At 42.0% G+C, this 26,630-nt stretch overlaps 1 protein-coding gene and 1 pseudogene across 2 annotated transcripts; one reads left to right on the forward strand and one right to left on the reverse strand.

The window, feature by feature from the left end:
* Positions 1-22,009: 22,009 nt before the first annotated feature.
* On the reverse strand, positions 22,010-22,547 carry LOC126504738 (vacuolar protein sorting-associated protein 29-like; annotated as a pseudogene).
* A 1,762-nt stretch (positions 22,548-24,309) lies between these two features.
* Positions 24,310-25,307, forward strand: Zfp42 (ZFP42 zinc finger protein). Of its 2 annotated transcripts, XM_050147196.1 has the most exons (2): positions 24,310-24,807; positions 24,877-25,307. In XM_050147196.1, exons 1-2 carry the CDS (start codon positions 24,363-24,365, stop codon positions 25,305-25,307), a joined length of 876 nt encoding a protein of 291 aa, XP_050003153.1. In that variant the 5' UTR covers positions 24,310-24,362. The 2 variants fall into 2 exon arrangements, with proteins under 2 accessions (XP_050003153.1, XP_050003152.1); XM_050147195.1 differs by having other exon boundaries at positions 24,310-25,307.
* Positions 25,308-26,630: the final 1,323 nt, after the last annotated feature.

A 26,630-nucleotide genomic window follows, 5' to 3' on the forward strand; every position in this document is an offset into this window, starting at 1 on the left:
GGAGATAAGTTTCCAGAACCCAAGAACCAGCTGGCTTAAGCCTGTTGCCTATCATAGAAGCTCATGCAACTGGGAGTCCGAGGCAGGCAAATTTCTTTGAGTTTAGAACCATCTTCTGCTACATAGAGAGTTTCAGCCAACCTAGGGCTACAGAGTGAGATCCTGTTTCAAAAATAAATAAATAACAGTAAAATCACAGGAAAAAATATTTAAGACCCTTGCGTGTGCGGGGAAATTCTTCTTGATAGGCATTTATTCTCATCTACCAACGAGAAACGGTATTGTGACCGGAGAGTGGGATACAGAGGTCAATGAGTCATGGATTTTTGTCCTCAAGGAGCTTACATAGAAACTTAAACCAGAAAAAGTGGGAAGCTAAAAGTACAAAGGGGTGGAAATATCCACTGTTAAGAAAAAGTAATTAGGGGCTGGAGAGATGGCTCAGTGGTTAAGAGCATTGCCTGCTCTTCCAAAGGTTCTGAGTTCAATTCCCAGCAACCATATGGTGGCTCACAACCATCTGTAATGAGGTCTGGTGCCTTCTTCTGGCCTGCAGACATACATACAGATAGACTATTGTATACATAAAAAATAAATAAATATTTAAAAAAAAAGAAAGAGTAATTAATTCTTCCCAGGAGTATTTGGAGATGTTCCGTAAGAAGTTTGTTTTTGCCCTAAGCCTTGCTTGATCTATGAACCATGAGACACTATGTCCACAAATCCTATAAAAAAGCCTTTCAACTAGAGGAGACCAATAAGAGGTATAAATGGATGAAAGAAAAGACATCCAGAGAGGGGGCCCACATAGCTATGTCAGTGACACGGAGGGTGCATAGGGGATGAAGGTTTCCCTAAATCAAGCGATGGGATTGTCAGCAAAACAGGAACTGGACACTGACCTTTGGATTCAGCCTCATGGAGAGAATGGGTAGTTTCAAAAGAACTGCTTCACAGGAAAAGAGAGGAAAGATTTAGTGAAGTGTATTAAAGAATAATTCGAGAAGGGAAAGTCAACGTGACAAATTAGGGCTTCTCGAGTTAATGGCACTGTGATCTTGAACATCCCGCTAAAGGGCAGTTTCTGGTTCAGTGGGTGCTTGGTGGGAACTGAGAGATGCTATTTCGTTAAGAGATGCTAAGGTGCTAGTGGGTTCTCGTTTTAGTAGGAGCAGGGCGTCGGAGAGATGACTCAGCAGTTAAGAGTGCTGGCTGCGCTTGGCCGGAGTTTTGTTCCTAGCACCTACATCAGGAGACTCACAACCACCGGTAATTCCAACATCTCTGGCCACTGTAGGCACCTGTATTCATGTGCACATATCCACACTCATACACAGAGTTAAAAATTAAAAATAATCCCTTTTAAAAAGTGAGTGATAGAAAAGGACGTGAGAGAATTAAGTGTAGGAGGCTCGATGAGCAACGGAATTGCTTCTTACAGCTACAAGGTCACAACAAGGCTATTGGCATGCTTAATGGGAGCAGCTGGGTTGAGGTGGGGAGTGAATCAGGGGAGGGGGCGGGCATGCAACATGGAGCTCCTTCCAGCTGGGCAAGGACCAAAATTTGATCCCTAGAACATGAAGCAGGAGAATAGGGGAGTAATTCATTTTGTCTCTCTCTTTCCTTTTCCTTTCCTTTTCTTTTTCCTTTTTCTCTTTGGGGCGGGGGTGGACAGCCTTTGAATGGCGTTCCCAATTGATCAAGATGAAGCAACGCCGAAGAATACAAGATAAGGAAGCCAGCCATAGAGGTATGAACAGCCACCTGGGTCACAGTACCAAGAGGGACAGCAAAGTATGCAGGCACAGATGGACATGCGTTGGATGATGGAGGACCTGAAGGTTGCTTTCCGACCAGTTTTTATTTCTCCAAGCACTATGAGACATAGTTAATAGGACTAGGAAGAAGGTGTTAGCCTTGAAGAGACAGTGGCAGAGTAAAATAATCTTCAGTGGGTACAGTGGCCAGGGATGTTTTTCTCCATCCCCTCCGTCACAGTGACCCACTCTCCCTCCATCGCTTCCTTTCTTCTTCCCTTTCTTCCTTCCTGCCTGCCTGCTAGAGAAGAAACCTACCAAGTGTCTGCCAAAACTAAGCATCTCCAGAACCATTTTAGTGTTCTCTAGAGAGCAGCACTACCCTGAGAGTCATAACCTTTCATATAACCAATGGTTCGCTGAAGAGCGTCCATGATAATTGCAGCGAGAAATGTTAGCACATGCGTATATTTCATTCAGCTGCTTGAATGTAAACTCAGAGGAGGAGGAGTGAGTGGCCTTAAATGGGCTGGTGACTTTACTGGAGGCATAATTGAACAAGAAATGGAACGAGGGAGTTTAAGGTCCGAGTGTATAATCCCCACGTGCAATTTCAAAATCTCAAAAGATCTTTCAAAAGAAAAAGTGGTTAAAAAATAAAAAAAGATTGTAGTCAGGCATGGTGGTACACTACTCCTGTAATCCCTGTACTTGAGACGTGGTATTAGCAGCATCAGGAGTTCAAGGTCAGCCATGGTTAAATAGTGAGTTAAAGGCCAGTCTGGACTATATAAGATCTTGGGGGTGGGGAAGAAAAGAAGAAAGAGGGAAGGAAAAAGGAAGAAGATGGGTAGAAGGCGAAGAGAAAGAGGCAGAATTAGACACTTTTAGTTAAAACTGTAAGGGAACAGTTATAGGTAACGATACATTTCGACAATGACGTAAGAATGAATAGTTTAGGTAAGCATGCCTAAGTTCTCTATGGACGAATTGCCCATGTAGATTTCAGAATCACTAAGGCCTAGGACATTGGCAAACACTTAGAAGCCCAGCATCGAGGAGGGTGAGGCAGGAGGAGGGTGAGTCGAAGATGAGCCTGAATTACATAGTATGACGATCTCAAAAACGTAAATAAACTAGCATTGGAAAGATGGTTCACGGGGTAGAGGCACTTGCTAATGACCAGAGCTCCGTTTCCAAAAACCACATGCTGGAAGAGGGGAACTGACTTCCACAAGTTGTCCTCTGACCTCCACATGTGCTCCATGACACCCCTGCTTAATTCGCTGTCTCCACTAAAATACATACATCATATATGTTCTTTTAAAATCACAGACAAACAGAAACTGCTGAAGAATGTATACTTTAATACACATTAAATTTTATATTTTAATATAATTTAATATTTTATTTTAATAATATGCTTACCTACTTCCCGAGCATATAATAAAGAAGTAAAATGTCTCAATTTAAAAAAAATATTTCAATCCAGTGTCTGGAAATAGAACTTTGATGGCTGTAGGCGGAGGGAACAACCCAGACATGAAGAAGCTAGACCAGACAAGAATCTTAGTAACGTGCCAGGTGTGTCCAGCAAGACCTGGACATCAGGATCAATATGCTAGGAGGGACATAACAAAGGACAGTTCAGAAAAGGCGATTCATGAGCATGATCCAATTTGAGACCAGTGCTGAAGTTATTTGTTGACGGATTTTGAAAATGAAATTCTAAATCTCCTCAAACATTTTCACTTTCTGAGGGAACCTCAGTGAAGGGAGGGCAAGGGGATCACCACAGCCTAGAGGTCAGAAGTGATTCTTGCCCCTCAAGGTATAGCAAAGACTCATGCCTAAACCCTTGGCTTGTGCCAGAAATAAACACGTCAGGAGGCTTAGGAAAGAATTAAGACATACCCAGAAAGCTTTGCCACTAGTTATGGAGTCATGGACCATATTTGTTATAGAAAATGCTTCCAGCAAAGTGAAGAGTTGATCAGCCCCTGGAGAATACCCTCTCCGCTTGCTTCCTGTTTGTCGTTTACCATTTGCTCAGTGAAATTTTATTTTAGTTTTCATAATACGGAGTCTCATGTAGCCCAGGCTGGTCTTGAACTTACTATATAGCAGAGGCTAGACTTGGATGTGTGACCCCATTCTCTTTACCTCCCACCACTAGAGGTATAGTAGAGGCATGCAAGGACACACTAGGCTTGTCCTTGGCCCTTTTGAATTGGGCCACATAAATTTGATTCTGGGTTGCCCTATTTTTCTACTTATACTCTGCCCAGCACTGGGGGTGTGAATGTCAATTATAGCAAAAATTGTCTCACACAAAATAAAAATAAACTATGGGGGAATGTTAAAGAATTGCTGGGAAATGTTTGGGGACAACCACGAGGTCATACTCCTTACTGCTGAAATATTGATGTTTTCTGGGAGATGAGGAATCATTATTTCCAGTTACTTAGCCTACCAGACTCCCGTGGAAAACTCATGGGAAAACCCACGACCATTCAGACAGCCATGGTTAAACCCAGTGGGTCACAAAACAATGACATGAATGAGAGGAAGCAATGCAGAGGGAAGGGCCAGATGGGAGTATTAGGGAGGTGGATGGGAGTATTAGGGAGATAGGAGAAGGCAGAGGTGAGACTGCTCAGTGTGCATTTGGACAGGTGTGAAATTTTCAGATAACAAATTAAATTTTCTTTTCGAGACAGGGTTTCTCCGTAGCTTTTGGTTCCTGTCCTGGAACTATCTCTTGTACACCAGGCTGGCCTCGAACTCACAGAGATCCGCCCGCCTCTGCCTCCCACGTGCTGGGATTAAAGGCGTGCGCCACCACCACCCAGAGTACAAATTAATTTTTTTTAACATGATGACCAGTCACATCCATGGGTCCCTGTCTACTGCTTTAACTGCGATCAGAATGAAGAACAGTTTGTGGAGATCTGAACAATGAACTTCAGAAAGAAAAAAAAAAAAAAAGACATGTACAAAAGTCCTATTAGCGAGTGTGGTGTTGAATGTTTTCAAAGGGAAATCCATGAAGCTAGATGAAGAGCTGCGGATAGACCATGCACTGCCTTCTAAGACAGGGCTTGGGTCCCTTCTAAAGGGGAAGGAGAAACCATTAGAGGAGATCCCACCACAATGATACTTTTAGAACATAGCTTGTCCCCTATTCTCTCAGTTGCTACTCTTAAAGCCCATCATTTTAAGCCCATCCAAATCATTTCTATCGATTAAGAAGACTAGTCTGATTCCAAATATGAGAAAACATTCTCATGGCTTTTTTCTGTCTGGTTTTTTTTTTTTTTTTCTTTAATGAACTGTAATTACCTGGGGGTGGAGGAAGATGAGTATCAGGGTTCATATGTGGTGGACAGAAGAAAAATTGTGAAAGTTGATTCTCTCCTTCCACCATACGGTACGTGGGGTTCAAACTGGAGACCTCAGGCTTGGTGGCAAATGCTTTTACTGTTTGACTCAACTTGATGGTTGCTGGTCTCCTTCTTAAGTGATATTGCTCGTTTGTAGCAGGCAATATTGTTTTATAAAAATGAGAGTAAAAGCATAGAATACACCACATGGAATAGAGAAGGCTCTGGAGAGCTCATGGTTGTGAGGCGTGAATGGAACAGACTCCAGAAAGCTCGTAACTGAAAGGGCATGAAAAGAGCAGGCTCTAGAAAGCACATGCCTGAATGGGACCTGAATAGAACAGACTCCCGACAGCTCATAGCTGAAGGGCATGAATGCCACAGCCTCCAGAAAGCACACGTCTGAAGAGTCTGAAGTAGGGTTTTATGAATTCACAGTTAGATCTAAACTTTACTGGAAATATTTTGTGTGTTTGTGTGTATGATATGAGCTAGGAGATAAAATCCTACCCCACTTGTGTGGCCAGTGTTCTATCATCACTTATGATAGAACATTTATAAGCATTTCCCATGGCTCTGTTGGATCACCATAGTTGTGGGTCAAAGTCAACTCATACTCTCTTGCACTTTCTCTAACCGTTCATCGCTTTAACAAATATTATTTAAAATATTAAAGGTTGGGGCTGATGTGTAGCTCCCTTGTTACAAAGTCTGTCTGGTAGCCCTGTACTCCAGCAACAACTCAAGTCCAGCACAGTGACACGAACCCGTTTATTTTCTAGCCCTGCTGGGATAAGGCCAGCCAGCATCACTAACAAACTGTGATCATCACGCCTTGCCACCTTTTCAAATATCACGTAAACCAGAAACCAATTTGCTCTACGTAGTTCACATAGATTGACCTTGTAAAGTCTAGAAAAGCCTAGAGAGATGTGGACCTTATTTGTTTCTCCCTTTCCACACCATACATACGTAACGCCATTTTGAAGGTACCGTGCTACTAATTATAATCCTTTCATTCCAGATGGTTCAGTGGAGGTGGACACAGCACTGAATTCCCAAAAGGTTTCCTAGGAGCCTCAGATCTCAACGAGAGGTTTTCAAAAGTATAAATTTGGGACTGAGAGGTGGGACTGAGTTTTATGGGAGTGGCAGAAGGAAATATATTCCAAGACATAAATTACATTTTCTGAGCCAGAACTGGGGTTTGATGGAAATGGCATCCTGGAGTGGATCCTGGAACAGATTTAAAAAAAAAATACATTCATGGAAAAACTGCTTTGGTCCAAAAAAGTTGAGAGTTTGGCTAGTAGCATTATACCATTGTGGAATTCTTGGAGTAAATGGAAATTGGCTATATAATGTGTTAAACTGCAGGGAAACTGGTGGAAATGGGCATGGAAACTCCACATAACGGCTTTTCAACCCATGTACAAATCCAACAGCATGCCAAAAAAAAAAAAAAATTGGAAGGTCATTCTATTTGAGCTTGATTCAAAAACCTGAGAAGGAAATATGAGAATTGATATAACTAAGTCAGGGTTAGTTTGGGAAAGTACCCTAAGTGGGCTCAATTTTAGTAAGTTCTTCAGCAGAGTGGCAAGGAGTATTAGGAAAGGGGGTCACTTCACTTCAACAATGGTCTAAGTCTTCCGAGGCTACAGTCTGAAAATCAATCAAGTCATTCATAACTAACAGAAACGTATTGTTTGTGCTTGGAGGTGGGCGTGGTGGCCAGAGCAGTCTCAGATCCAGTAAACCGCAGATTCAAAGTCTACTGAAGGCCTGGTTTTTGCAGGTGGTGCCTCATATGTGTCCTTGGGAGAGAGAGAAGGGCAAACGGGGGTCTCCAAATGCCTCTTCCTTTCTTCCCTTGATAGGAGGCTTCACTTATGGACCACTCCCTACCCCACCCCACTCCCGCTGGCCTGGAAATCACTTGTGGAAATCAGGCTGGACTCAAATTCTTGTCTCAGAGGGCAGGCTAGCCGCACCACCCTGGCTTCAAGCACATTTTTTAAGAGTACTGTTCACCTTCCAGAAATCAGAACTCTTTGGAGCTAATTACTTCCTCAAAGCCACACCCTTACTACTGTCCAGTGTGCGCCACCACCCAAGTATCTTTTAAATAGTACTGTTCACATTCATAAAATCAGAGTGTTTAGGGGCTAATTATCTCCTTAGTACCCATCAGTGTCTGACATCACCAAAGCATCTCATTTAAAGAGTACTGTTCACATTCACAAAATCAGAACTCTTTGGAACTAATTACCTCCTCAAAGCCACACCCTTTGCTACCATCCTGCAGAGGATTGAATTTCTCTCTGTGATCTGTCTTTATTTTTACGTGTGTGTGTTTGTGTATGTATGTATATATGTGTGCCACTTACGTGTGGAATGTGTGGATGCCCCTAGGGCCAGAAGAGGGTGTTGGATCGCCTGCAGTCCAAAGTGGTTGCTTGCAACTGCACTCTGTCTTTCTGGAAGAGCAGCAGGAGCCTGACCACGGAGCCACCTCTCCAGCTCCAGATGTTTATATTCCAATCCTTAAACATCAGAAGGACATTCAGGAGGATGCCTATATGTTTTTCCTTGGGTTCTCCTTCTTATTTAGCTCCTCTAAGAACCCGAATTATGGGCTCAATGTCCTTTATTTATGGCTAGAAACCAAATATGAGTGAGTACATCCCATGTTCCTCTTTTTGGGTCTGGCTTACCTCACTCAGGATAGTGTTTTCTATTTCCATCCATTTGCCTGCAAACTTCAAGAAGTCCTTGTTTTTTTTACTGCCGAGTAGTACTCTAATATGTATACATTCCATACTTTCTTCATCCATTCTTCAATTGAAGGGCATCTAGGTTGTTTCCAGGTTCTGGCTATTACAAACAATGCTGCTATAAACTTCATCAGGCGATGAAAGGAGACAGAGACAGAGACCCACATTGGAGCACCGGACTGAAATCTCAAGGTCCAAATCAGGAGCAGAAGGAGAGAGAGCACGAGCAAGGAACTCAGGACCGCGAGGGGTGCACCCACACACTGAGACAATGGGGATGTTCTATTGGGAACTCACCAAGGCCAGCTGGCCTGGGTCTGAAAAAGCCTGGGTTAAAACCGGTCTCGCTGAACATAGCAGACAATGAGGACTACTGAGACCTCAAGAACAATGGCAATGGGTTTTTGATCCTACTGCACCTATTGGTTTTGTGGGAGCCTAGGCAGTTTGGATGCTCACCTTACTAGACCCGGATGGAGGTGGGTGGTCCTCGGACTTCCCACAGGGCAGGGAACCCTGATTGCTCTTTGGGCTGACGAGGGAATGGGACTTGGTTGGGGGAGGGGGAGGGAAAGGGGAGGCGGCGGTGGGGAAGAGACAGAAATCTTTAATAAATAAATAAATTAAAAAAAAACATCAGGACACAAACATTTAGAGTATTAAGAGTTCATAAGAGCTACTGCATGCAACTGACAAAAAATAACATTAACAAATCATTGTTAGCGGATCTGACATCTAAAAAGGAGCCTGTAGCCTCTGTACTTACGCCATTGCTGAATTCTCCAGGAGGAGAAAATGAAATATAATAACGCTTATGCTTATAGCTTTCATCTAAAGAGCATTAACATTTTCTGAAAAGCTATGACAATGTAAAGAGAAGTTTCATTTGTCTCAGCATGAAATAGCAAACATTTCCCGTTTAGATTTTAAAAAGTAGAGGAGTGAAGCCTAGAGATAAATGTTCCTCGCTGCACTCTTAGAAATTACGCCCTAAGATATCGAGTTCCCCATAGAAACATAAATTATTAGCTGGAAGAGTTCTCGATCCCTTTCACAGAAATTGAAACTGCATCTAGCAAGCTCTTTAAACAGTTGACTGAACGTGGAAAAATTAGCTCCACATTTAAAGTTTGTGACAGGATAGCAAGCCTTGGGATCCAGAATCTACCCTGATACCTTAATGTTTCTGTGGCTTTAAATAAGCATTCATCACTAATGACTTTCTATTTTCTCATTCATCAAATAGGATTCATAAGGCTGTCATCAAGAGCAAATAAGTTTGGCAAGGGTGTTATAAATAACAGCAAATAATAAAACAGACTTTTAAGGAAAAATTCAAGGAGATTTGTGAAAGATTGGAAAGTAACATAAAGTGGTACCTAAGACCACCACAAGTCATCAGACAGTATTCATAAAACTAGGGTTCTGATTTGAGTCTAGACAGAGTTTCTAGACATGAGGTTTTGGTGGGTAGGGATCATCATTTCAAAATGCAGAGGAAATTCTAATGAGAGTACTTTGAAAAGAGAGAAACTAAACATTAACAATAAATATTTTGGAATTTTAAGGTTGATCCGTATTTTGTAGATAATGTATATTTTCTTTTCTAAGTTAGTATACAAAGTGGTATTCCATTGTATCATTTCCATATTTTGTTGTTATTTATGCTCTCACTGCCCTCCCCATATTCTTTTCCTATTTGTGATGTTGTTTTTTCTGAGGCAAAATCTCAAGCTCATTCTATGGAATGAAACTAAACATTGACTTTATGCTCTTCGGGCTGCTACCTCCCACACGCAAGAATTGCAGGCATAGATCACTTTACCCAGTTATTTCAAATTTTCCTTCGCATCCTATTCCCACCACTGTTGGGATAGAGATGGAAGTACCATGAAGGCTCCGACTTTCAAGCTGAACCCCTTCTCCACATTTCTTATCTCTGTCCTCACCCTTCTTTAACTACCATCAGGGAGATTCTGGCGTCTAAATTCCTTCTTCCTTCACTTCACAGCAGCTCCTAGGAAACTCCCTAAAACTTACGAAATCTTCTGCTTTGGATTCTCAGAACACCAGACACCTCTGTTCACTGTGCTAATCATTTTTGTTTATTGTTTGAGACAAGGTTTCTCTGTCCCAGAACAGTCCTAGCTGTGCCAGAATTCACTTCCTTGCAGAGGAGGCTGGCCTTGAACTCACAGAGATCTCTGCCTGCCTCTGCCCAGTCAGTGTGATAATTTTAAAGGTGCATTTCCACACTTCATTGCCATGATGACTGGCTCATAGCCTCCGACTTTGCTTTCACCTATTATTTGAATGCTTCATTAGGAATTTCTGTACTCCAATTTTTTTCCTTTCTTTCTTCCTTCCTTCCTTTCTTTCTTTCTTTTTTTTTTATTTTTGAGACAGGGTTTCTCCGTAGCTTTTTGGTCCCTGTCCTGGAACTAGCTCTTCTAGACCGGGCTGGTCTCGAACTCACAGAGATCCACCTGCCTCTGCCTCCTGAGTGCTGGGATTAAAGGCGTGCGCCACCACCTTCCTGCCTGTACTCCAATTTCAACTCTTAAAAAAAAAAGCTATATTAAATACTGTTAATGATGGTTGATGAATTCTTCTTGATGCCCTTAAATTGCCCAAATGTTAGCAAGTTACTACTCTATTCCTAGTTCTGGCCCTGCAGGTTTGGCCACTGAATGCCAGGAACCTTATCCCCAGGGCCTGGACAACGACATGTATAGGTGAGAAACTCAAATTTGTGTGGCCTAAATAATGTCTATGGTTCATGTTTTGTTTTGTAAACTTTGAATATAAATAGTGCTTACTAATTGTCAGAAATTTTTAAAAAGTGTATGTATGGGGCCTAGAGAGATGGCTCAGTGGTTAAGAGCATTGCCTGCTCTTCCAAAGGTCCTGAGTTCAATTCCCGGCAACCACATGGTGGCTCTCAACCATCTGGAATAAGGTCTGGTGCCCTCTTCTGGCCTGCAGACACACACACACAGACAGAATATTGTATACATAATAAATAAATAAATAAATAAACAGATAAATAAATAAAGTGTATGTATATAAATGATATGCCTGCATGTCTGTATACCACTTATGTGCCTGGTTGTGGGAGGGGGAGATCCAGAAAGCATCATCCAGTTCACTGGAACTAGAGTTACAGATAATTTTGAGCAGCATCAGGGTTCTGGGAAACAAACCTGGGTCTTCTAGAAGAGCAACAATTATCTTTAACCACTGAGCCATCTCACCAGCCCCAAGACTATATATTTTAATGACCAGAATATTATGGTTAGAAGAATTAAAATTAAAAATTTATCAGCAAGCTGAATATTATTGTCTTGTTGTTGTTATTTGTTTATTTGCTTGTAGCAATGTCTCATTCTATAGCCCAGGATAACCCAGAACTCACTATGATTTTTCTCAATTCAAAATCATCCCTACAGTCTCAGCCATCCAAATACTGGGTTTACAAGCACCACCCATCAAACCTGGAAAAATTTGTATTTAATACCCTCCTCCCTTGTGGGTAGAACTTCAAAAGACAGCCTGCTTTTCTCGTGTGGTTTAATTACTTACCTAACTCATTTTGGAGAAACCAAAGTTCCCTTAAACAAAGTTCATGTGAAACCAGGTGAGTTCCTTCATTCATTGTTACTTTGGGGTGAGGGGAGGGACTTGGATAAGAAAAGTAAATTGTACTGGGATCAAAAATAATGGATGCTTGCCAGGCGGTGGTGCCGGGTGGAGGCAGACGGAGCTCTGTGAGTTCCAGGCCAGCCTGGTCTACTGAGCAAGTTCCAGGACAGGCTCCAAAGCTACACAGGGAAAGCCTGTCTTGAAAAAACAAAAAGCAACAACAAAATAATGGCTGTGTGGTGGAGTATGAACTGGAATAGCAGGCTGTCAAGTGCTCTCTTTCTGTGAGTCCCTCCCTAGCCACAGCCTCACCCAACACAAACTAGAGGGCCGACAAAATCCTGCAAAGGGAAGTTAGACTTTAATCTACTTCGTAGGAGTCTTACAGTCAATGGTAAGGACTTGATAACAAAAGGGCGTGGCTCTGGCTCTGAATGATTAGGTCAAAGAAAAGCTTTCTGCTCTCTCCTTGATGTATTTGTTCTTGAAACCTAAAAACCTAAGTGAGAAAATTGAAACAGGACTTCACTGTGTTACCAAGGCTGCCTTCAACTACTAACATTTTTTTTTTTTTTTTTTTTTTTTTTTTTTTTTGGTTTTTCAAGACAGGGTTTCTCTGTGGCTTTGGAGCCTGTCCTAGAACTAGCTCTTGTAGACCAGGCTGGTCTCGAACTCACCTAGATCCGCCTGCCTCTGCCTCCCAAGTGCTGGGATTGAAGGCATGCGCCACCACCGCCCGGCCTCTCTGTACTTTCTTAAAACGCCACAATGAGGTACAGAAACCAGGAGGAAAACAGTTCTTTATTCTACCAGAAATTCACCTCACAGGGCTTGTTCCTGGGAGAAGAGAGCTGGCAAGGCAGGTCTCTTCAACTTCCATTCAGATGGATGAGGGGCACTTAATGCAAAAGCCTTCACAGAGTCAGAGTCTCATTTCACCAGTGGAAAGTTTGTCCTTTTCGATTTCACAATTAAATTTTATTCACAAAGAAGCAAGCAAACTAAAATAAATGATTGACTTCTCCCTGACAAGTAAATTACAGAAAAGCTTCAGGTTCAATGAAATGTAAGAGGTTCTTAAATATTGATTTGGTTTTCGTTTTAATGGTGCCGGTGCATTTATACGAACTAGTAAATTTTACTAGACAGTAGTCAGTGGTGAACGCCGGTTCATCCACGCTCTCCACATGAGTTGTGTTGTTTTGCGGGGTTTCCAACAGTCACATTAAGAGCTAAAAAAAAAAAAAAAAAAAAAAAAAAAAAAAAAAAAAAAAAAAAAAAATTAACGTGGCTAAAGTCGCAATCAGGGGAAGCTGGGATCCAGAGTGGAGATGAAACAGAAATGCAAATGAAGTTTTGGATGTGTATTTAGGAGGCAGAAATAGTATTCTCTCCTTGAATTTCTTTCCATCAGGTAATAAAAGCGTAAATTTGGTTACAGGTGCGTCATGAGTTCGTAGACAGGTCCTGAGAATTTACTGTCTTAAGGCTAGAGATTTCGAAAAGGTGTTGTCTGTTCGGCGCTGGGGCAGCCTCCGAAGACCCGAGGAGCCTCCCATGCTGACTCCACCCTAAGCGAGGACGCGGACCCGCCTCGGGTGGCTTACCTGGGCCCAGGGCAATGCCCCCGCCACGCGCCCTTCACTTGGACCACTTAGCCTTGGGAATTCAGCCTGCAAGAAGGCGGAGAGGGGCTGGATAAGTGTGGCTGGAATAGACCGCGTCCCTCAGAAACCCCAGAGGGGTCCAAATAGCCGAGCTCGAGGCTGGGGAGATTTCCACTGCTGCTCCGGGTACGAGTGACAATTTCTTCTTGAGATTTCAGAAAGGAACCAGAGTAGGAGGTATCAGAGCGCATCGCAGGGGGATTAGGTAAGTCTTGCTTCATGAAACGGCGGTTTTGTCTGTTTTTCTGCTACAAGGAGAGGGAAGAGAGAAGGGTTTGGAAACCTAAATTCAGTGTTTCGAATTTTGCAACTTGGTGATAAAGTAGGCTTGACATCTAAAATTCTGCTAGCTTTCAGATTGCATACATCTCCCACTACATTGAGCCATTGGCCACCAATTTTTCAAACACAGATTGAGGAGCAAAGTAGATAAACATTAAGAAAGCAAAATTCTGATTGGAATTTCCTCCAAGTTGTGTTTTAGATTTTGTTTCAAAATTTCATGACCTTTATTTCATCGAATTATTATTATTTTTATTTTTCGAGTTAGCTTTTGGTTCCTGTCCTGGAACTAGCTCTTGTAGACCAGGCTGGCCTCGAACTCACAGAGATCCGCCTGCCTCTGCCTCCCGAGTGCTGGGACTAAAGGCGTGCACCACCACCGCCCGGCTCATCGAATTATTTAGCTAGAACTTTTTTTTTTCTTAAAGATTTATTTATTATGTATTCAGTGTTCTGCCTGCATGTATCCCTGCAGGCCAGAAGAGGGCACTAAATCTCATTACAGATGGTTGTGAACACGTGTGGTTGCTGGGAATTGAACTCGGGACCTTTGGAAGAGCAGGCAAAAGCCATCTCTCCAGCCCCGTAAAACTATTTTATATTAAAATATTTAGCCGGGCGGTGGTGGCACGCGCCTTTAATTTTAGCAGCACTCGGGAGGCAGAGGCAGGAGGAACTCTGAGTTAAAGGCCAGCCTGGTATTCGAGAGCCAGTTCAGGAACAGGTTCCAAAGCTACAGAGAAAGTTGTCTGGAAAAACAAACAAGAATGTATATTGTGACAACAGGACACCTACATTTCTCTCTCCGTTTACCTCTGTAAATTCCGCTAGATTATTCCAGGAGAAGAAAATAAGACAGCTTGTTTTATTGTTTTCCTTGCTCGCTATTTCAAATTCCTCACCCCGTTTTCCAATCCAACAGCAAACTGGAAAGAATGTTTTCCTGGTTTCCTGCCCTCTGTGCATTTCAGGTCTTGGTTCTCAAATTACCGAAGGAGTTCTCTTTTCACTCTTGTCTCTCAATAGTAGATCCACAATAATCCTTTAACTTAAACTAAAGCCTGCTGCTCCTTTGCAAGGCTGTAGTGGTTTCCTGTAGAAATGCAACGCAAACGACTTGCCGTAGAATTCCCAGCATCCTTTGCGCAGACTCGTCCGGTCTCTTTCCGGTCCCTGTTTTATAGGAAGTACGGCTTTATCCCAGTCATGGTGGCGCTTGCTTTTATTCCCAGCACTCATGAGGTAGAAGCCGGAGGATCTCTGTGAGTTGGAGGCCAGCTTGGTTTATGGAGCGAGTTCCAGGGCAGTCAAGGCTACACAGAGAAACCTTGTCTTAAAAAACCAAACAACCAAACGGGGGAGAACAAAGAATTACGGAATCTGTGGTAAATATGGCTTCCCCCTGTAGTCAACATGGCTTCCCTCCGTACTTACCTTTATCTGAAATTACTGTATTTCCTGACGTTCCACATCAAATCCCTTTTAAAGTGAGTGCACGTGGCTTGCTAAAGCGGGCGTTTTGGGAAATTGAATCTCCCCTCTCTCCCAGGGGACTGGCATTTTGGAAGCTTTCCTAGATGGTCCTTACAAAGGTGGATTCTCTTCCGTGTGCCGTCTCTCATACGAATATTTCCCGGAGTATTTTTCTCTACCGGGAACTATTTTGTTTACTGTTTGGTATCTGTGTTCCCCTCATTATGAAAGCGTGTCTCCGTGTTAACTGTGGACTTTGGGTCTTTTTCATTCTTTATATTGAGCTGCTAGAACAATGTATAACTACTGTGACTAATTAGAAGCTATTGGGCCACCCTTGGTGACACGTATCTGTAATTCCAGAACTTGGAAAGTAGGGCAGGAGATGGTGAGTTCAAGCCAGTCTCCATTAACATAGTAACAGCTTTAAAAATCACCACCTTAGCAGGGCGGTGGTGGCCCACGCCTTTAATCCCAACACTCGGGAGGTGGAGGCAGGCGAACCCTGAGTTTGAGGCCAGCCTGGTCTACAAGAGCTAGTTCCAGGACATTCTCCAAAGAAAGCTACAGAGAAACCCTGTATCGAAAAAAAAAATCACCACCTTAACTTAATTTGCCATTCTCTCAAGATTGCGTTTTGGGTGGGGGATAGCGTAATGCTCAAAATATCTGATAAATAACCTAATGAAGAAAAGTAAATGATGATCTATATTTAGATGGTGATATATTCATAAAATATTTCTTTGGCTTTGATCTGTTAGGAAATATTCTATCTAAATAGCATTTGCAAGCAGCTCTTGAAAAATTTTCATTTTAAATGTCTAAAGTTGTGAGTAAATGCTTACTGAATTAATTTTTTTTCAAGATTTCTGTATCAGGCCTCACCAGGACTATAACTAATGCAGATTCATAAACTTGTTTTCATAGGGAAATGGACTAAGCTCCGGTACTTGGCAAAGGAGACAGACTTTTGCTCTCGGTCGTGTGAATGTACAGTCCAGTCAGCAGGTAAGATGAACGTATTTTCCAGACAATACCAAGAACGGTGTTCTTATGTGTACCATAAGAAGCTGGGGAACATTTAGCTTGGGATCTGAGTGCACCTAAGGGAAGGGAAGCTCCGAGGAAGCAGTGTTTAACCAGAGATCTGAAATGTAGGTGGGTGTATTCCTGCACACTAACAATGCCAGAAAACATTCCTTGGTGTATTGGTGAGAGAGAAGGAGATGCAGTGCACTAGTGGGTGCCTTATTCTAGGGAGAGTTTATTATGGTTGACAATTAAAATTAGGATAATTAAAACAACCTGTGATCCCAGCATCCAAGAAGAGTGGGAGTTTGTGAGTTAGTGGTCGTCCTTGGCTACATAGCAAATTTGAGGCTAACCTGGAGGGAAAAAAAAATAACCATGTCTTAGAAAAAAAAAAAGTGTACTGTGGGAAAGGTGGCTGTCTGCCTTCTGGCTTTAGCTTTGCCCCTTTTGGCCAGCCTTAGAGAAATATCAGCCAGCCCGGTCCTCTCAGAACAGTGTCTGCGATGCATCCCTACACTAGACAGGTTGTGGAGACCAAGCCCAATTCTCGTTTGTGTGCAAGTCCTGGGATTGTGCTTGTTGTCAGAGCTCTGGATATTCGATAGGAATAACTGCTCCAGGACATCTATAAGCTACAAAACAGTTTCAGTTTTTATTTTTGAAGTTTCTCTCCTTTTAATTTTATGTTTTGTATTTAGTGTGAGTGTGTTTGTGTGTGTGAGCACATGCTTGCGTGCTCGTGTGCTTATGTGCAGTCCAGTGTAAATGAAAGTCGGAGTCCCATGTGTGTCACTGGCAGGAGGTGATTTCTATAGAGCCTTCTTGCTGGCAAGCTCTATTATCGAGGTTATTTTTGTTTGTTTGTTTGTTTTTTTTAGACTCCTGTAGCTTTTTAGACACTTACAGCCAAGGATTGTGGGCATGAGGTTTTATTACCAAAATTCATATTTGAGAATGACTGATTCTGAGTGTTTGGAGGATAACCTCAACAGGATCAGTGTGAGTATTTTAGCCCCGGCTCCTAGTTGGCTGTCTAGGAATACTTCTAGATCTCACCAGCACGTGCTTGGGAAGGTTTTGTTAGCCTTTTCTCCCTGTACACATTTCATATTTTTAAATATATTCTTGGGCGCCGTTGACCTTACCATGTGATTTATTGGCCTGACCCCTGATGAGTTTAGCCATGCAAGAATTAAAAAGCATTTTCTGACTAAACTCCCTATTGGTAAACTCTTGAAGCAAAGGCGAACTAGGAGAAGTAGAAGTGGCAAGAGAGGAGCTTGGAGAAAAGAGAATCAAACCAAGTTGCAGTTATTTTATTTGAGCTGATTAAGAGAACAGCTTTTGTATACTGGCCGAGATATGATCATGACATGATTTTGCTCGTTAAATATTCTTGAATATGGCCTTTCTCAATTATGTCATTAGTTTAAATGACATAAAGAATAGGTATGTGGTGTGTGCGGGCAGGGGGAGGGGGATGCTCTTGGCCCTAGCAGTTGAAATGTGCTTTGTTTTCATTTGCTGTATTCATCTTTTTTTGTTCATCACGTCCGTTGAGATGATGTTTTTATTAACATGACCATTTTGAAGTAGTTTTAAGCTGTTAATAATCATCCCGCAGCTTTGGCATTTGCCCTGGTTTAAAGAGCGTTTACTTTCTGTTCCTGCAGCAAGACATCAGAACAATAAAGATACCTTTTGTTGGGCACATGATTTGAACATTAAGCAAAAGGCAGGTAGAAAAACAACAGTGTGTCTGTGCTTCTATGCTGCAACTTTAAGTGGTCTTGCTTTTTCAGTTTAGCTTTGTTCTTGGTCCTTTGGTTTGTTTTTTAAAAATAATGGAAAAATAGCCAAATTTTTGCCCTGTGACTTTATTATGCCTTAAATTCACTGGGATTCCATCAATTTTGTGTTTTTTTTTTTTTTTTTTTTTTTTTTTAGTTTTTCAAGACAGGGTTTCTCTGTAGCTTTGGAGCCTGTCCTCGCACTAGCTCTGTAGATCAGGCTGGCCTAGAACTCAGAGATCCGCCTGCCTCTGCCTCCTGGGATTACAGGCGTGCGCCACCACCGCCCGGCTGTGTTTTACTTTTTGGATCCCAGAGAATCTTCTAGAAAATAGGCCAACAAACTGCAGTCCAGGATTGAAATTTTGCCCCTTCTTATTTTATTGTGACAACATCTTCATTCCTTTTATTCTCTGCTTCTCACTTCAAGAAGGCTGAATAGTTTAAACAGACACGTGGGACCTGTTCAAGCCTATAGCTGACTCTGTACAAAACAATAATAATAATGGCTACTGTTCCTTCCCTACTTAAAGCAGTAGGATCCAGGGTAGAATGAGAAGCAATAGCACTAACTCACAGGTATGCCTAGCATTCACTGTGTGCTGTGGACTGTGCCCTTGCAAGCACCGTTCCTGCCACTCCTGCTGGTGAAAAAAAGCAGGACCGTCTCACTTCGTTGCCTGTAACTCTTTTCATCAACTGCAACCAGACAGTGGGATTGCCCAGGTACTTTTTAAAATTGCAAACTTAAACTTTCTGCAAATGCCTTTATTAGTATTTCATACCAGAGTTTGCAACTTAATAGCATTTGGCATGCGTTGCTTACTTTATTATTTATTTTTAATTAATTTTTTTTTTTTGAGGTAGGGTTTCATGCAGTCCTGGTAGGGTCTTTAACTCTATACCTGAGGATAACTTTGAACTTTTGAAGCCGTGCCTCTACCTCCCACAGTGCTGGGGTTACAAATGTTACTCTCACAGTCCTTTTATGCTCTGCTGGGGATTTTACCAAGGGCCTTGTGCACTCTAGCTGAGCCACGTCCCGGTCCACATTTGTTATTTTATATGCTTATGAACATTCTGTGCTATTAAGGCATATTTTTGGTATGTTTATTTACTGATGTGTCCTGCGCAATGCTTAGTCTAGAATAGGGGCGGCACCGTACTGAGTGTGCAGTGAGGTCATGTAGCCCACTGGAGAGTTCCAGTCAGGCAGGTGTGTTGAGGGTTACAATTTATTTTCTTTTAGTCTAAGGTGTTAGTGTAAGTTAGGTAAGCTTTTTTGTAAAGTGAGTTGTAGACTTTTTTTTCCCCCTTTTTATTTATTCTTTTCTCATGCAGTGTATCCCTACCCCGGTTTCTCCCTCCACTCTTCCCAGTCTCCCTGCCTACCCACACCTCCACCTTCCTGCTCCTCCCTCTCCCTTCAGAAAAGAGCGGGGCTCTCAGGAATATCAACCAAACATGGCATAACAAGATTCAAACCCCTTATATCAAGGCTGGACAAGGCAACCCAGTAGGAGGAAACAGGTCCCAAAAGCAGACAAAAGAATCAGAGACACCCCTATCCCTACTGTTTTGTTGTTGCTGTTGTTTTGGTTTTTTCGAGCCAAGGTTTCTCTGTAGCTTTAGTGCCTGTCCTGGAACTAGCTCTTGTAGGTTGGGTTAGTCTCGAACTCACAGAGATCTGCCTGCCTCTGCCTCCCGAGTGCTGGGACTAAAGGGGGAGCCATCACCGCCTGGCAAATGTCATTCTTACTGATTTTTTTTTTTTTTTTTGAGACAGGGTTTCTCTGTAGCTTTGGGGCCTGTCCTGGAACTAGCTCTTGTAGATTAGGTTGGTCTCGAACTCACAAGAGATCCGCCTGCCTCTGCCTCCCTATCCCCACTGTTATGAGTCCCACAAATACAGCATACTAACAACCATAGCATAAATGTAGAGGACGTAGCCCGCAGACTCATACAAGCTCCATGATTGCCAGTTGAGTCTCTGAACCTTATGAACTCTGTTTAGTTGATTCTGTGGGCCTCTTTCTCTTTGTGTCCTTGACCTCTCTGGCTCCTACAATCCTTCAGCCCCCTGTTCAGCTTTTTGCCAGTCATATTTGTTTCTGCCCTATATCCTCTAGGCTACCCAACTTCCCGTTCTTGTGTCATCCAGGCACTGTCTTGCATGGTGATTGGCCACTCCCACAAGTTCTGAGCCACCAGTTGTTCCCTAGCATATCCTGCAGGCAGGACTGGTCAAAGGTTTTGTGACTAAGTTGGTGTCCTTCCCCACCATTGGAAGCCTTGGCCAGTTCAGGCTCCATATTCCCCCATTACTAGATTTCTGCATCAACCCCAAATGCCCCCTAATTCCAGTATTCTCTCCTTCTTCCTTCCATCTGATCCTTCCTGTTCCCATCCCCACCCACCTGCCACTCCACCAACAAAATCTGTTCTAGTTCCTCTTCCCACCCAGGGAGATCCAAGCATCCACCCCCCACTTGAGTCTTCCTTACTTACCCTCTCTGCATTTGTGGGTTGTAGCATGATTAGCACTGACTTTACAACTAATACTGTTTTTGTCTTTCTGGGTCTGGGCTACCTCACTCAGGATAATTGTTCTATTTCTATCCATTTGCCTGAAAAGCTCATGGTGCCTTTTTTTGGTTGGTTGGGTTTTTTTTTGTTGTTGTTGTTTTTTTTTTTTTGTTTTGTTTTGTTTTTTTGAAACAAGGTTTCTCTATGTAACAGCCCTGGCTCTCCTGGATATAGTCTTTCTAGAACAGCTGGCCTTGAATGTTCACAGAGATCCACCTGCCTCTGTCTCCCAAAGTTGGTTGGGTTTTTTTTGTTGTTGTTGTTGTTGTTTGTTTTTATTTTATTTTATTTTTTTTTTTTTTTTTGGTTTTTCGAGACAGGGTTTCTCTGTGGCTTTGGAGCCTGTCCTGGAACTAGCTCTGTAGACCAGGCTGGTCTCGAACTCACAGAGATCCGCTTGCCTCTGCCTCCCGAGTGCTGGGATTAAAGGCTTGTTTTTATTTTTTAAGACAGGGTTTCTCTGTAACAGCTCAGGCTGTCATAGAACTTACTTTGTATACCAGACTGGCCTTGAATGCACAGATTCCCCCCCCCCCACCTCCGCTCTCCTTCTTAGTATGAAAGGTAATATTTTTTTTTACAGCTGAGTAGTACCCCATTGAGTTCTCTTTATTAGGTTGAGGGATATCTAGGTTGTTTCCATTTCCAGTTTCTGACTTTTAGGAGTAAAGCTGCTATGAACATATTTGAGCAAGTGTCTTTGTGGTAGATAGGATAGAGCATCTTTTGGGTATATGTCCAAGAGTTGTATAGCTGGGTCTCAAGGTAGATCCATTCTCAGTTTTCTGAAAAAAACACCATATTGATATCCCTGGTGGTTGTACTAGTTTGCACTCCTACCAGCATTGAGGAGTGATCCCTTTGCTCCACATCCTCAACAGCTTGAGCTGTCCCTTGTGTTACTGATCTTAGCTATTCTTCTTTTGTTTGGTTTTGTTTTTCAAGACAGGGTTTCTCTGTAGCTTGGGAGTCTGTCCTGGAAGTCACTCTGTAGACCAAAATGGCCTCAGACTCAAAGAAATTTGCCTTCTATACCTCCCGAGTGCTGGGATTAAAGCGTGTGCCACCACCTTCCAGCTGACTTTAGCCATTCAGTAAGATGGAATCTTTGTTTGGATTTGTGTTTCCCTGATGGCTTAAGATGTTTAACATTTCTTTAATGTTTTAATGTGTTTCTCAGCCAATTTGAGATTCTTCTATTTTGAATTCCTCTGTTTAGATCTGTACTACATTTTTTTAATGGAAGATAAACATTTATTAGTAGAGAAGAGAAAACATACAGAAATTCTGGATTCTTTCTCTTCATTCACTAGTTTTGTAATGAAGTCCAAATACCAACCAGGAAGGTATTTACAAGGATAAATTTTTCTTAATCACCCTGTACTGTATGTATGGTGGACTTTTAATAAAAACTATATACTGCAAGCTAAGTATTTTTATAGTTTACAAGAAGCTTAGAGCAACTGGTATTAAACAGAGGATACCTTTTAGTGCAAAATATAAAAGTGACACAACTGTGTGTCTCTTAAGTGTTTAATTCATTTGTACAAGGAAACAAATAATCAAGACAAGCCTAGCTTTAAGATTTTTTTGTATTCAGTTTGTTCTACTTTCATGTCATCTCCAATAAGCTGATAGACGTAAGTGACCACTGTAGAAGCCTGGATATCCATCAGGACAAATGACAAAATATTTGTTTCCAAGGAATTATATGCCCCAGTGGCAGAACCTGGGTTAATGTAGAATTTTTTTCTTACTTAAATGGTTCAAATTTGTGTGTCCTGAGATAAGAATGTCCACATCCAACTGCCTCTGCAGCAGGGCCAAGCTAGCCACGTCTCCCCATGGAATAACTGGTGTCCATGGATCAAACTGATCTTGAACGGCCCCACAGTCACAGCCTTCTGTTTTGGGGAATTCAGATTCTCATTGAAGTCTTCTCTTACAATATGGATGTAGCCAGCCAGGGTCTTGAGATAGCCATAGCTCTCCTTGGTGCAAAGGTTCCTAGTGCAGAGAATGTTCTGGATTTTTCCTGGCACCAGGAGTTTTTAATTTAGCCGGCAGGCTGTTGCACTGGTGTGGAATGTGCAGATCTCCTAACACCAACACCAATCTGTGCCCAGCCATCCTGTCACCAGACTTCATTCAGTCACCATGAACACCCATGCCCTCTTTTTCAGGTTCCTTAGTAGCTGTACCACAATTTTTAATTTGTTTGTTTTATTGCTGTCTAGTTTCTTGAGTTCTTTAAAATATTTTGGATGTTAGCCTTCTATAGGATGTGGAATCGGTGAAAATCTTTTCTCATTCTGTAGGCTTTCATTTTGTCCTATTGACTGTGTCCTTTTTTGCCTTACAGAAAATTTTCAGTTTCCTGAGGTCCCATTTATTGATTGTCGATCTTAATGCCTGTGCTATTGATGTTCTGTTTAGAAGTTGTCTCCTGTGTGAATGCATTCAGTGCTACTCTCCACTTTGTCCTACCAGGTTCAGTGATCTGGTTTTATGTTGAGATCTTTGATCCACTTGGACTTGAGTCTTGCCCATGGTAATACACGGATCTATTTGTATTTCTTCTACATGCAGACATTTTAGATCAGTACCATCTTGAAGATGCATTCTTTGATTGTATATTTCTGGCTTCTTTATCAAAACCCAGGTATGCATAGGTGTGTGGACTTACCTCTGGGTCATCAATTCCATTCTATCAATTCACCTGTCTTTCTATGCCAATATCATATGGTTTTTATTACTATAGGTCTGTAGAGCTTGAAATCAGGGATGGTGATACCTCCGGAAGTTCTTTTTTATTGTTCAATATTGTTTTAGCTATCCTGGGTTTCCTTTTTCCATATGAAATTGAGTGTTATACTTTTAATTTCTGTGAAGAATTGTGTTGGGATTTATTGGGAATTGCATTGAATCTGTAGTTTGCCTTTGGTAGGATGACCATTTTTACTATGTTAATTGTACTAATCCATGAGCATGGGTGATTTTTTTCCATCTTCTGATACCTTCTTCCGTTTCTTTCTTCAAAGACTTAAAGTATTTGTCATACAAATGTTTCACTTGCTTGCTTAAGGTTATCCCAAGATACTTTATATTGTGTGAGGCTATTATGAAGGGTGTTGTTTCCCTGGTTTCTTTCTGTTTGTTGTTTGTATGTAGGAGGGCTACAGATTTGTAGTTGTTGCTAAAGTATCCAGCTACTTTGCTGAAGGTGTTTATCAGCTGTAGGAGTTCCCTGGTAGAATTTTTGGGGTTGCGTGTGTATACTTATCATCTGCAAATAATAATGCTCTGACTTATTTCTTTCCAGTTTGTATTCCCTTGATCTCCTTCAGTTGTCTTGCTCTAGCTGGAAATTCAAGTATTCTGTTGACGTGATGGAGAGTGGGCAGCCTTGTCCTATTTCTGATTTTAGTGGAATTGCTTAGAGTTTCTCTTCATTTAGTTTGATGTTGGCTAGTATTGGCCTGCTGTAAATTGCCCTTTTTATGTTTAGGTATGTCCCTTGTATCCCTGATCTCCACAACCTTTATCATGAAGGACTGTGGAGTTTGTCAAAGTCTTGAAGCTCAACATCTAATGAGATGATCATGTGGTAAACCATTTTTTAAGGTATATGTAATTTTATTTAGAGAGTCTGTGTTTGCACACACACATGTGTTCACTCAAATATGTGGCTCACTTGTGGAAGTTAGAGAACAGTTTGTGGGAGTTGGTTCTATCCTACTACCTGGGTCCCAGGATCAAACTCTGAGTGGCCAGCAACTTCCTGCTGAGCCATCATCCCACTGTACACCATTTATTGACGTCATTTCCTCACAGTTGCTATAGTACTGGAATATGTTTTAACTTTAGGTTATTATCTAAGGCAGGTGTTTCCTGGGGGTGACTCTTCTGGATCAGCACTCTCTGGAAGTGATTAACATTCATCTTTCACGAAGGAAGCAGCCAAGACAACATGAACAAGGAAGTGAAGAAAATGGCAAAGACAAGTGGCCAGAACGGCCTGGACAGTCGAGCCTTCAGAGCGAACACTAAACAAGAGGAGGTGGACCAAGTCCAGAAGACAAACATGGAGCCTCTCCACATAACATACACCATCCACGATGAAGATATGTACGGTGAGACCAACCCCGACACTGAGGAAGATGACTTCCCCGATGGTTACATAGAGTGCATCATCAGAGGTGAGTTTTCTGAACCTATTTTAGAAGAGGATTTACTTTTTAAAGCTTTCGAAAACCTAGAGAAAGCCGAACAAGACCTTTCTCGCCAGGTTCTTGAAGCGAGTTCCCTTCTTGAAAGTTCTTTGGAATATGTGACTAAGGGAACAAAACAGGAGAAAAGGGAGGCCAAGCAAGAACAGCCTCAACAGATTGTTGGAGCGGACTCAGAACTCAGGTGTTCCAAGTCCAAGTCCATGACTAGCTGGAAGCTTCCTGTTGAAAAAATACCGAAAGTTGATTTATCAGATCCTCAGCAGCTTGTGGGATCGACTGAAGAGAAGCCAAAGGGTGGTGAGTCCGCTGGCATTTTATCGATGCTGGAGTGTCCTCACACAGGGTGCATGAAGAAGCTAAGGGACAAAACTGCCCTGAGGAAGCACATGCTTGTTCACGGTCCCCGTCAGCACGTGTGTGCGGAGTGTGGGAAAGCTTTTGCCGAGAGCTCGAAACTGAAGCGACACTTTCTGGTGCATAGTGGAGAGAAGCCATTTCAGTGCACCTTCGAAGGGTGTGGGAAGCGCTTCTCGCTGGACTTCAACCTGCGCACCCACAGCCGCATCCACACTGGCGATAAGCGCTTTGTGTGCCCCTTTGACGGCTGCTCCAAGGGCTTTATTCAGTCAAATAATCTGAAAACTCACATCCTCACCCATGCAAAGGCAGGGAAGAAATGCTGAAGACCAAGACAGAGATTGTCCTCAGGCTGGGTGTCTTCATGGAAGAATCAGTCAATGGGGAGACCTCCACTGTGGAATGTTTGCCGGGAGTTTCGCAACTCTAGAAAGCAAACTTTTATTCTTTATGCTTCATTATACCATTTTAAGGACATTTATTTCATGGTGTAGTTCCAACAGAAAAGTCAGTGTTGGAGTTACTTCAGAAGCATACTCTTTAATAATATATCTGCTGCATTATTGAATGTGATGATTTTTGCCTACTTCATAGAAAATCACTGATTTTTAATTATAGTTTCTGATTGCCTAGCTTTACCTTTAAAACTGTACTTCATGGTAGATGCGATAATCCTAAATAAATGAATGAGTACTTACATGTTTTTAAATTAAATTCTTTAATTTTCATTTTCCTCCTTGTATCAAACTATTAATTATAGTTAAATGTGAATGGTTACATAATAAAGTTGATCCATCTGAATTTTAGATGTTTCAGAACAAAAGGAGAGAGCTCTGAAAATGTGCTAGATTTCTGAAAAGTAAGTCAGAACTGCATTAAAAAGATAACAGCTGGTCATGGTGGTGCACGCCTTTATTCCTTGCACTCAGAAGGCAGAGACAGGCAGATCTGTGAGTTCGAGGCCAGCCTGGTAAACCTTGAGCTCAGGAGACCAGTCAAAACTATAGAGGATTATATCTCTAGAGGAGAGAAGAATTGTTTTTTAAAATATAGCAAAAGAGTGGGTTGTGGTGGTACACACCTTTGATCCCAGCACTCAGGAGGTATAGGCAGGCAGATCTCAGTGAATTGGAGGCCAGCCTGGTTCATAGGACAAGTATCAGTTTGGCCAGAACTACACAATGAGAAGCTGTTTCCAAAATTAGAGAGTTACTAAAATTTAATACTAATACACCAGTCTGTTAGGGCAGAAACTGTCCAGTCTGTTCTGTTAGAGTGCTCTATTAAAATTCTGAGGGCCACCACCACAGTGACCAAACAGTGCCTCAAATACTAGAAATAGATTATCTTCTAGTTGTGGAGGCCACCTGTCTGAAATCAAAAGGTCACACCAGGGTCCTTGCTATTGTTTTCTGTTTGACATTAATTCCTCCAATCTATAAACATGGGATATCTTCTCATTTTACATTTAAGTTTCAACTTCATCAGTATTTATAATTTTTCAGTGTGTTTCCTTCCTTGGTTAAATTTCTTCCAAAGTATTTAATGTAACCGTACATAAGAATATTTGGATTCTTTTGTCTTCAGATTATTGCCAGTATATAGAGATGTGATTGATTGAACAAGCTGGAAACTGTCAATTACAGATT

Source organism: Alexandromys fortis, unplaced genomic scaffold (assembly GCF_014885135.2).
Source record: "Alexandromys fortis isolate MF-2015 unplaced genomic scaffold, M_Fortis_MF-2015_v1.1 scaffold_32, whole genome shotgun sequence".
In the NCBI taxonomy this organism is placed as follows: Eukaryota; Metazoa; Chordata; class Mammalia; order Rodentia; family Cricetidae; genus Alexandromys; species Alexandromys fortis.